This window comes from Papaver somniferum, chromosome 2, assembly GCF_003573695.1.
Source record: "Papaver somniferum cultivar HN1 chromosome 2, ASM357369v1, whole genome shotgun sequence".
Classification (NCBI taxonomy): Eukaryota; Viridiplantae; Streptophyta; class Magnoliopsida; order Ranunculales; family Papaveraceae; genus Papaver; species Papaver somniferum.
In genome coordinates, this window is record NC_039359.1 from 37,054,480 (window position 1) to 37,067,496 (window position 13,017).

General features: G+C 37.4%; 1 protein-coding gene across 1 annotated transcript; it reads left to right on the forward strand.

The window, feature by feature from the left end:
* Positions 1-10,028: 10,028 nt before the first annotated feature.
* On the forward strand, positions 10,029-12,062 carry LOC113353126 (mannan endo-1,4-beta-mannosidase 1-like). Its single transcript, XM_026596828.1, has 3 exons — positions 10,029-10,797; positions 10,905-11,230; positions 11,325-12,062. Exons 1-3 carry the CDS (start codon positions 10,225-10,227, stop codon positions 11,959-11,961), a joined length of 1,536 nt encoding a protein of 511 aa, XP_026452613.1. The 5' UTR covers positions 10,029-10,224; the 3' UTR covers positions 11,962-12,062.
* Positions 12,063-13,017: the final 955 nt, after the last annotated feature.

The following is a 13,017-nucleotide window of genomic DNA, read 5'->3' on the forward strand; positions in this document are numbered from 1 at the left end:
CAGGATTTGGAACATAGCAGGTCATCATAGTCTCTCCCTTGCTTCGCAGGTAACATTCCTTCAGTGAACGAAGATAATTCCCAGATAGTTGTGACACGGAACGATTATGAGTGTTCGTGGAAGAGCCTTCGCGACTAGCCAACACGTCATAATAAAAGGAGTCACCCGACTTATATAGGGGCAACATGAGACCCGCCTCGAAGGCTCCAACCGTAGTCAACAGATGAAACTCGTCAAACTGATACTTAGCAAGGAACTCGTAAGTGATATCATCGTCAGGGGCATAAAAGCGAACCTCAAAAGCTTGAAGTTCATGTTTTTCCTTGAACATCTCAAGATCAATATGCTTGAAAGTGACCTTCTTCTTACCAACTGAAATGTTGCGTATCACGGGGACTGTTTCTTCTTCGTCTGCGGAATCAGAAGTAGGACTCAATTACGAAGCTTTCCTTTTAGAAGGAAGATTTTTAGACGGATCAGCTCTCGACATAGTACCCTTGGAGTACTTCCCTTTGAAAGAAACCGCGGGAGGAGGCGGCAAAGATTTCTGCGGAGGCACTGAAGGAGGAGCCATTGAACGAAGGGGCGGAACATCCACTATTTCAGTACGAGGAGGAGGAGCCCGCGTACTCCTAGAGTCATCACGAGGAGGATCCTGTGTACTCCTAGAATCTTCACGAGGACGAGAAGGGGTGCGGTTAACAACATACCTAGATCTAGAAGGACCCTTCGGCACAACCCCTTTCTTAGTAGGCACAACCTTCGCACCGGAGGAAGATGAAACCCTATGACCCCGAGGATCCGATTGCGAAGACTTATAAGGACCTTCCCCAAGTGGAGATCTGTCAGAATCTCGACGCGGAGGGGATCTTGGCGGACTAGACGACGGGGTTTGGTAAGGATCCCGCGGACGATCAGACATATTTACAAGGAAACACAAAAACAGTTTAGAGAAGAATACGAGGAGATCACTAAAGATCAAAAAACCCATAATTGATGGTTCATCCGGATAAACATTAAAAACCCTAAGAACTAAAAAATACTCCATCCAACTCTGGGGATAATACTTAGATACGGACTCATAAACGTTGTAACAAAGAACAGGGGAAAGCATATATGCTTCAACATGTATGTTCTTCATCACAAAACCAAGAATACAGCAGCAGGAGACAAACGGGTAGATACATAGATAAATAAATGATGAACAGCTAATGAAAAACCCCATACATGTATAAAAGAGGACGACAAGCACCAACCACAGTCGAAGAAAGGAGGATCGGAGATATCAAAAGATACAGGGGCAACAACAATCGAGAGCGAAAGAAACAGAAAATTGAATGATGTTATCTTCCTCACAAGAATGATGATAATAAATGACTAAAGAATAAGAATAGAAAACAAGAAGAGGATGAACACTGACAAGAAGAGGATAAAAGTTTTTTTCACATTCTCTTTCCTATTTATGAATCTAGAGAAGACAATAACTTCTCCTCGTACCAAGGAGCAGTTACGGGGAAAGTTAATGCAAAGTGGGAAACGTGTAGGACGACCTTTCTTATTCAAAATTGCAAAATACGCCCAAGTCAGAAGAAGAGGGGAAAATTGTATGTACACCTTTCATCATCCACCACGTGTACATAAAGAGACACGTGGAAGGCATGCAAAACAAGATATCAAAACATGATAGCAAGCATATCATCAGAAGATACCACCGGTCAGCAGATCTGACGGTCAGGGACAGAGGATCACAGAGGTATGATGGCTCAGAGGAGCACCAGATAATACCCCTTGGGTGTTATCACACCCAATCCCGAGGAAGATCCCAGATCAACGGCCGAGAGGAAGTTTGGCTGACACAGATGTGACCAGACAAAGAGACACTTGTCTGACACGAGCAGACACCCATCTACCCGCATTAAATACCAAAGATATATACACGTGTCAATCAGCTCGTGGAAGAGGCGAGGATAATCGTTCGTATTCAAGCTCAGGCCGCAGCATATGCCGAAGACCTCTGCGTAATAGGCACAAAACACAAGAAGATAAGATTACAACGGCTCCTCAGAAATGGGACCCACGTTCCAACCCTATAAATACCCCTCTCCACTAAGAGAGAAGGGGTCGACCAATTTAGAGCAATTACAGGAGAATATAGGAGAGAGAAATATAAAGAGTAAGTAATCCCCCTACTTCCGCAGACCTATGTATACTCTAAAGTCATTCGACTATCTTTGTAACCATTCAATACATAGTGAAACACCAGCCCCTTGGATGTAGGCCTTAGTGCCGAACCACGTAAATCTGTCTTATTTACATTTCAGCACCTTACATTCAGCGTTAAACTTCATATGCTTTACATTTATACTTGATTCTTGGTTTATTCCTTTATACGAACATTATTTATGATAATATTCGACTAGACAATGACAAGCCCGAAGGCTTCGAGTCGATGAATCGATATAATCATCCCCTTTACACATACGACGTACAATTCTAGAATTAGGATGTATGCGAATATTGTTTGTGAACACGTGGATGGCTTCGTGATTTATGTGTTCACAGAGTTAATCATGCACGTTTCTAATTCTTCCATTAACTAGTAGAGCAACTGAAATGATCAGAATTATTCATTCAAACCTTTATTCTAATGCAGTTGATAATTTATTTGATCGTAATCACGGGGATCAACATTCTGACAATCAAATCGAGATAGATGCAGTTGGTGAAGTTTTTCCTCGAAGGGAATAAAATCTCAATCTTCAGATTATAGCAAGCATATTAGAATTAGAATTATCAGTGTAACACAAATTAATAATTTTAGGGTGAAAAACAGATATAGGCGTGTTTTTTTCAGGGTTACAACCATAGGTCCGTTTTTTTGAAAATTACAAATCTAGGCCGGTTTTGACCGTTTTATTAAAAACGGCTAACGGTGGTTTTCCACCTTTTTGGCACCATTAGGATAGTATAGAAATACTTATATGCCCTTTAATTCCTTCAACTCACCGAGTTCCCAATTAATTCACTGAGTCTGCTTAGTAACTCGGTGCTGACTGGTAACTGACGTGTACGTTGCACACGTCATCATTTCTGCCACGTGTCAGATAAAATTGTGGCCCCCACAGTACCCAACGGCAGGATTATCTTCAATAAAAGCATATCTTCTTCTCTCTTTTTTTCATTCAGATCTAAGAATGGTTGGTGGTGTTCATCTTTCATCAAATTGTAGCAGGTAGCAGTAGCATCATCAAGGTGCAGTGTAATATGTGTGACAAAGAAGACCATGAAACCAAGAGTTGTCCATGAGTATATTCAAGGTGCAAACATATACCTTGTAATGGAGTTAGAGCATTGTTGAGATCTAAAACAGATCAAACAAATGGAAGACCTTCTTCAAATGTTTGAATCCCACCTGCAATTACTTTGAGTGGTTTGATCTTGCTTCTTCTCCAACTACAACACTTCAAATCAAGCTTCCAAGTCCAAATTGCTGCATTGCCTGTGGAGAAGAAAATCATTTTTTCAACAACTGTCCATTGCACAATCAACCTTGCTTCAAACAGACTGCAATTCAAAGTTAGAACTAAAGGTTTGCAAGAATCAACACAATCTCAATATAGCTTACTTGGTATGCAAGAAGAAAGACTGTGATTCTTTTAGATGGGCATCAGATGCACTTGTAATTGAAACAAAAGAAGAATTGAAAGGGAAAGTACTAGAAATATGTAATGAATTTAAGAAAAATCTGAAAATGTAATGAAATCATTGTAATTGAACATTTCATAACTTGTTCTTCAAAAGAAACTGCGTCTATTCAAAGTTCCACACTTAAACTACACAAAAGATAAGGAGTAACTGCATACATATCTTCTAAACAAAATAAAACTCAATCAACATAACCAACTCAGATCTTCATATACTTCTTTGTTTTCTTTTTGCTCTTTGGACCTGACACTGTAAAGGTGACGTTGTTGCTAACTGAACCAATCTTCTTGAAATTTTGATTCATACATGAGGTTTGAGAAGATCCAACTTTTGTTGTTGCCTTACCCTTAACACCTTTTTCAGATCTTACAGCAGGTTGCTTAGATGATTCACCAACACAGCTCTGGCTATTGGATTTGGTCTTAGTTGCACCCATTACACTGGTACTTTGACCTGCAGATGAACCATGAACAACTTTTGCATCTTTCGGGTTCCCCTTTGATGGACCAGATTCATAAGCTGTGAAAGTATCACCATCAACACAGGTTCTAGCCTTTGGTACCTTTGGATTAGAACCAACTGCTCCTCCAGCACAGGTATTTTCATAATGACCTGGTTCTCCACATCTCTTGCATCTTCTACTCTTCTTTCCTGTAGGTGGAGGTTCATCATAGGCTCTAATTTTCTTTCCCCTTGGTCTACCTGCTTTTCTGATGTTAATTGGAGGTTTCATCATCTCTTTCAATGTTGTCTGGATAAGAAGAAGGAAACAAAGAAAGTATCATATATAAATGAAAGGCTGAAACCCTAAAGGAATCAAATGTAGATATTTTATTTATTGCACAACAAATGATAATGACAAAAGCAAGAATGGGACAGAGACTTTTCATAGTGATAATGTACCTTTCCATAGTCTTCTGGTCCCAACAATGGGTTGAATTCTGGAGCATATGTTCTCTTGTAGCTGTCAACCAATAATACTTGTCACAATACCTGCAACAATACCCAACATGTAAAAAAGAAATCAGTTAGGACAAACCAATTAGAATTAAGAAATGTCCAAAGTACATTATCACTATGAAATATTATAAGGACAAAAGGACAAAGAAATAAAAACAAATGCAATGAAATATCACAATACTTACTCAGCCCAAAAAGGTCTCAATGGATTTAGAGCACAGACAACATGCTGGCAGACAAAACCCCTCAATTGCCATTGCAAGCAGCTACAACTCCTCTTTGGCAAATCCACAACAAAGATGGCTCCATGACAAATTGTAACCTCATATATTTTCCCTATAACAGCACTCTCTAGTTGATAATTTATGGTCAAGTCACATCTTGGTAATCAGATGCATTTCCTTTGGAACAAGGTCCCCATCTTTCCATTTTGCAGCTTCATTCCTCCTCTTGTTGAGAAGTCCCATCACTAGTTGTCCATACATCAAACCTAGCTTACAGATTGGCTTGTCTCTGATCTTCTTGGCCATATTGTTGAAGGATTCTGAGAAGTTGTTGTTTATGTGCTCACATTTTCTAGTAGGTGGAAAATGAGCCCTAGACCAGGTTTCAGGCCTTTCATCCATGAGAAATCTTGCAGCCTCTTTACTCTCAGCTTCCATAGCATCCATGTGTTACTGAAAATTAAAGTGGAGCATTACATTAAAGTGAGGCATAATAATTGTGTGATTCAAGACAAGTAATGAATCTTTACATTAAAGTGTTTGATCTTATAACACTTGGCATCATTCCAAAGATGAGTCTGAATACTGTACCCCTTGTAGTACTTCTTAAAGTTGGCCATCAAGTGCCTGCAAAACCAATAAATGATTAACAACTTAAAATTAAAACAAAATAAATGAAGCAAATGATTAAATGGAAATAAATGGAATAAAACTGAAAATAAATGGAAATAAATGAGCTCACCTGACACATTGTTTGTGCTCAAAGAAGGGAAAGCGATAATCAACACCTTCTAAAATCCCTTTATGGTTGTCATAGATGAAGGTAAACTCATGATCATCACCCAGCAGCTTCTTCAAATACTCCAAGAATATCTTCCAATTCTCTATTGTTTCATTCCTGCATACCATGATACCTAATGGAACTAATCCATTTTGACCATCCATTCCAGTTGCATGTAACATCACGCCACCAAACTTCCCATTCAAATGACATCCATCCAGGCCAATGATGTTTCTACAACCAGACAAGAATCCAACTATAGTGGATTTGAAGCAAATTGTCATGGACAAGAAAGTGTTGTGTGTAGTTCCATAAGAAAAAGTTGCTATACTGCCTGGATTTGTCATCTACAAACATAATGACATGTATATTTTCAGGGATTGTTCCATGCTAAAATTACATGGACAAAATTAAGAAGATAATTACAAAAATACAAAAACTTAAAGAAAGTGTTGTCAAACAAAAAAATTGATATAATTACAAAAATACAAAAACTTAAATATAAAATGTTATACCTTGACCATTTCACAAAATGCTGGTACCAGTGAGTAGCTCTTCTCATAACTGCCATGTAGTTTCTCCAACACCTTCACCCTTGCTCTCCATGCAGTATGATACCTTATATTAACTTTCCTGGATTTGTTGAAATGTGTTGCTAAGTCATCTGGACATGGTACTGGTTCATTAATTCCAAGCTCAGTCTTCATCTTCTCATAGTACCAGTCAGCTACATACTTTGGAGTTGCAAGCTTGTTCAAGTCATCTTTGTCACCATTGCAGGTGTGAGTGACATTAAAGCCTCTAAGTGTAAAAGTTTTACCTTCACCTTTCTTGACCATGCCATAAATGAACATTGGACAATCTTGAGTCCTCCAATGAATGCACTTGACCCTCAGCTTAATTGTAGAACTCTTAGTAGCATAAGTCTGATGTTTGTTCATGATACAGTAGTTATTCACATGGTTGTAGGAAGATTCTTTACTCATAAACTTACTTCCAACTATGAGGTCATTTGGATCCAATGACTCTTCATCTTCAGCTGGGAACATATCCTGATCATCTTCTTCCTTAAGGTGATCTGCATATTCCTTCTCAAACTCTGAATTGTCATGTGTAACACCATTACACTCAACTGAAGCCTTCTCCACCCCAACAGCATCATCTTGATCTGATAAAGGAAAACAAATCACATAAATACCTAATTTTCCACCATATTTCTAAGCAATGGAGTTAATCATATGTGTAAACAAACAACATTACCTTCTTGTTCCTTTTCAGACTCAGAATCCAGTAAGTTCCCATAATGGTCTTCTGCAATTAAAGTAAGAAAACAAAAACATTCGTACCCATTTGCAATAAACAACAAATATAACAATCAACAAAAATGACAAACAACAAATGTAAAGAAACATCATTACTTTCTTTGTCATTTTCCACCTCAACTTCACCAAAGTCTGGATCCCATCAACACTATCAGAATCACCTTCACCTTCACTCTCACTGTCACTTCCCTTGTCAGATAGATAACCATTCTCAACCTTCTTCAAAAACTTCTTATACTCCATATCATCTTTAAGCTCTTGTTCATATCCAGGGACATTGTTGATATCCTCATCAGGATGACACTCATCTTCTTCAATATTTGGAAGTTGAACTACAAACTTATCACTTTTCTTATACTCTTCACTTAATCTGTAAATATCTTCAAGAACACTTGCTTGTGTTGTAGCTTCAACCCAAAAATCATGATTAAACTCTTGTGACCAAATTCATCTGGAATGTCAGCTACACTTGCCTGTGTTGGTTCTTCACAGAATTCAGGAACATAAACTTCTGGAATGTCATTAACCACATTTGACTCTGTTGCTTCACATACTTCATCATCATCTGAGATTTCAACAAACAACTTCTTCTTAGTTTTTCCTCCTATTTGCTTCTTAAACAATGCTGCTAGCCTTGGACTTCTTCTTGAACTTGTTGGTGTACTAGAATCATTGGATACTGCTTTAGTTTCTTCTTGAGTTTGTGCTTGAGTTTCTTCAGATACTGCTGCTTTCTTTGGTGTGATATTTCTTTTGGATACAAGCTTCTTTGGAGGTGTCTTCTTTACTGGTGTAAAGTACTTGTGTGGAGGAATTGTACCAACCTCACCATCCAACACTTGCATATAAACCTGACTCCAACCATTCTCATCAATCTCAGCAGTATCCCACAAAGACTTGAACTCTTCTTGTTTATCCAGTGACATGGGAGTACAAAGATCATCTGACCACAATATGTCTATCTTCTCATCACCCTTCAGTCTCAGCTTTGGCCTGATCATGTCCTTCAACCTATCAGGTCCCATATCCTCTCTAGCACAGTCCCTAAACTCCAAACTCTGGCAAGTTCCTATCACATTTACCTTAAAGCTTCTGAAAGGCATCCTGTCAACAACAACATCATTCCTACAAGAAACATAATTCAAATTATCAGCATCATTCAACAACAACAATTCAACAACAATTGTCAACATCATTCCACACTTGCAGATTCATTCCTACAACATAAATCATATTAGCTATTCTCAGCAACTATCAACATATCAAAATATCAACATATGGACATAAATAATATTACATAAACATATTAACTAACATGAAACTATCCTCAGCATAACTAAAAACAGAGTGATAAACAAGGCGAAAAAACAGAGTGATAAACAAGGCGAAAAACAGAATGAAATAAACCCTAGAAATCTAACACAAACAGACCCTAGAAATCTAACACAAACCCTAGAAAAATCAAGGGCCAATTCATAGAGAATCATCTAAAAAACAAACACATAAACCCTAAAATCATAAATACCCACAACCCAGAGAAATCAAAATACCCATAAACCCTAGAAATCAAAAATACCCATAAACCCTAGAAATTGAAAATACCCATGACCCAAAGAAATCGAAACACCCATAAACCATAAACCCTAGAAATCGAAAATTTCCACAAACCCTAGAAATTGAAATCTATTCTAACAATAAATTGAATAAAATACAATAAGGGTCTCGTTGTTACCTTTCTGTTCGTGTTCTACTTCGCCGTTTCTTTGTTTTCTTTATTTCATCCATCTTCTCTTTAGTCTATGAATCTATCTTACTTAGTAGTTTATTTGATCTATCAGGTATACCCATCATACACAGTAACAGAAACCAGTGATAGATCAGGCGACTAAAGTGAAAATTGCAAAGAAGAAAGAAAATTGCAGAGAAAGAAAATAAAGTTGCAGAGGGAAAAAATGGAGAGACGAAGGGAAAATGGAGAAACTGAAAGATATTTTCTCTATACTCCATCCTTTTGCCGCTATTCGATTTCATCTCAGCCGACCGAATACATCGAGATCCAATGAAATTGAGATAAACGACTCGGATCTCATGAAGGTGTCGTCAATTACGAAGTGAAATAATCTTAGCCATCCATGTTTTCCTCCATCTCAGATGACCACCACGTGTCTTCGAGTACACGTGCCTAATATCTCACACGTGTTTAAAGGGAAAATAGCTACGTTACACGTGGCTACTATACACCTAATAGCTTACACGTGTATAGAGGACAAATGGGTAATTCCGCGTCATTAACTCATCTCATCTAATGAGAAGTTGACCTTGTTGACCGAGTAATTGACAAAAGTAACGTGTTTGGACGGAAACATGGATGGAGGCCCAGATTTGTAATTTTGAAAAAAAAACAGGTCTATGATTGTCTATCGGGTTGAAAAATAGACCTAAATCTGTTTATAATCCATAATTTTATTCGAAATAGTAGTACATGACTTGAATTAAGACAATCTTAAACCAAAACTGAAATTTATGGAACGAAGAAATCCTTTTTCTGAAATGAAGGACTGAAAATGAAATAAATATAAAATTTATGGTTGCTTAGAGAATAATAATTTCTCCGGATCCATAGCTGTCAAACAAATCGAACGGCTCACTGACGCGAGTTCATTTTGACTATCACGCGGCAACTCGCGTGATAGCAGGACTCATTCATATGTACCCCTTTTTCGACGAGTCGACTAATCTTCCTCTTACTTGACAATTAAAAAAAAGTCGTTTTCAAATATGTAAGGAAATTATAGTACGTATATGCCGACTGGTTTTCAAGAGTTTAAGACAGATAGTACAGGTTTTGGACACGCTGAAGCAATATATCATATATAAACTCCCACTAGTCTTGGATGACAATTTGTAAATGATCACCACGGCCAAAAGAGCTAGGTTGTTGATTTCTGTTTATAACTGCCAAACTCCACCTCATCAACTTAAACCAACCTACTTAATTCGCATCAAATCATGCAATAGAAAACTGTATTTCGTATCCATGATCATCACTTTCTTGCCAAGTATTATTAAACATACTTCATGAGTAACTCCTGGTTTCACCTGTTTTTTCACCTCAACCAAATCCTCGCTACCACCCTTCTCTTTTACACTATAAAGACCCTTGACAGACCCTACACAACTCATCATCACCTCTCTGTTTCCATCTCTTTTTATCAACTAAAACATTACAAATATGTCTAATATTAAATCCTTCTCAATGTTGTCCATTCTCATGATTCTCTTAAAACTTTCCTGTCTCAGTTTTTCACAAGTCTCAACGGAACCTAAATTCTTTGGAGTTGTCTCTCCTGCTACACCTACTCTTTCAGGATTTGTTACCACGAAAAATACCCAGTTCTTGCTCAATGGTGCGCCGTTTCTGTTTAATGGGTTTAATTCTTATTGGATGATGCACATAGCGGCTAATCCAGACGAGCGTAATAAAGTTTCTGAAGTGTTTCATGATGCGTCCGCTGCTGGTCTCACTGTATGTCGTACATGGGCTTTCACTGATGGTGGTGATTTAGCTTTACAGATATCTCCTGGTGTTTACGATGAACGTGTTTTTCAAGCACTGGATTTCGTAGTCGCGGAAGCTCAAAGACATGGAATTCGATTGATTTTGAGTCTTGTCAATAACTACAATGATTACGGAGGTAGAGCACAATATGCAGAGTGGGGTAAAAGTGCCGGAGTTGAGATTAAGAACGATGACGATTTTTACACCGATGCAACATTGAGGCAGTACTACAAGAACCATGTCATGGTAAAAAAAATTAATTAATCATCTGTTTCTTTTCTTATGGTAATTTAATTTATTCCATCTGCAACTATATTCATGCACTCATTTAGATAATCCCCATTTCAATGCAGAGAGTTCTATCACGGGTTAACACCATCACTAAGACTGCATATAAGGATGATCCCACGATTATGGCGTGGGAACTCATAAACGAACCTCGTTGTGAATCCGACGACACTGGGAAAACTATTCAGGCATGGGTTCAAGAGATGGCAACATATGTAAAGTCTATCGATAGCAAACATTTGCTTGAGATTGGAATGGAAGGATTTTATGGAGATTCAATCCCAGAAAAGAAACAAATCAATCCTGGTTATCAAGTTGGAACTGATTTCATCTCTAACAATCTTGTGAGGGAAATTGATTTCGCTACAATTCATGCATACCCAGACATTTGGTAAGTTCATTTGATAATCTAATGTAATTCACTAATTGTTCTTATTGTTAACATAAATCAAGTTCTTAGTGTTTGTTTATCTTTTGTTTTGCAGGTTAGCTGGACAAACTGAATACGAGCAATTAGTATTCGCCCAAAGATGGATGGCAACCCATTGGATAGATTCGAAAACAATATTACGAAAGCCATTGGTGTTCAGCGAATTCGGAAAATCGAATAAAGATCAAGGATATACGATAAACGGAAGAAATTTGTTTCTAAACACAGTATACAGATCCATATACAACTTTGCAATAAATGGTGGTTCAGTCGGAGGAGGTTTAGTATGGCAAATTGTAGCAGCAGGGATGGAAACATATTATGATGGTTATGAAATCGTTTTGTCGCAAAACCCATCAACGGCCGGACTAATTGCCGGACAATCACTTAAAATGGCTGTACTTGGTCGTATGTTAAATGCACCACGTACTCCATACTTTGGTAGAGTACCGCGATCACATTATATTTTTGGGCATAAAAAAGCTCATACTCATCACCACCATCATAATCGCCACCTTAATCATAATCATCAGAACACCAGACATGGTGCTGTTGGTGGCGGGTCCGATCATAAATCAACAGTCGAGGCAAACAATTGGGCATTTCTACATCATCATCCACAACCAGCTTGGCCATCACATCGTAGACAAATCAAGCCATCACTTCCTCAGGAGAAGAAGTTGGAAGATTAATTAGATAGAAAAGAGTACGAAGGAGTTTTATTTTATTAATTAGATAGAAAGTTGAGATTAATGAAGGCCTAGTTAATTAATTTAATTAATTAGTTACGAATATTAGCCTCTCTCTTTTTTCATTATATATCTTTATTTAATCAAATATATATATATGTGTAAATGTTAAATTTAACATTAATGAAATCATGTTGAGGACTTTAGAGATTTTGTGTTAATATTTCTTGGACTGTCGAGTCGAGGAAAGAAAGGTATAGAATTAGAAGGTGATTAAGGAACCCACTGGCCACTGATAGCAGTACAACTATGACTTTCAAATCATTAAGCAAAAGAAATTTCTACTTTATTGTACCATTAAATTCAAATAAAATGATAGAATTGCCGAAGGGAAAAAGAAAAGAGTTCGTAAGGCTTATTACAACAAACTAGTCGACTAGCTAGAAGTCAAGTCGACCAAAAATAGTTTTAAAAGTCAAAATAATATCTTTGGCACACCGCTCACCAACATATGGGTGCATAATATCTGTGGATGACATCACATACGTATAGGAAAAAATGGATAACAATTCTCGGTATCAAAAATGCAGGAAGAAACACTTTGGACCAAAAAATCAAGGTTGTTATTGGAGCTTACCTTACCTCGGTATGAATTTACATGGACACCGGCCCTGGCATTATTGCTGCCCAAAGCATATAAAAAGCTTCCTCAGTGTTGTCTTTTGACCGTTTGACTATGCACAAAATTGGTCAAAAAACCAATTGCAACAAATTCTGGATGAAATATATTCTTAGGTTTAGATACTGTTCATATAACCAAAAAACAGAAAAATACTGTTCATTTAGCCAAAATGGATATTTGACCCAGAATCTTTTTTGTTTATTAACCCGAAGAGACAAATATGTCCCTATCTTCTTCAAATAGCTACTGGACTGAAGAAGAACAAAGTAATCAAATAAAAACAGAGTATTTCATTGCAGATCAAATAAAAACAGAGTAAAAAAAAACAGAGTACTTAATTGCTCTGTTTTACGAATTAAAACATAGCAAAAAACAGA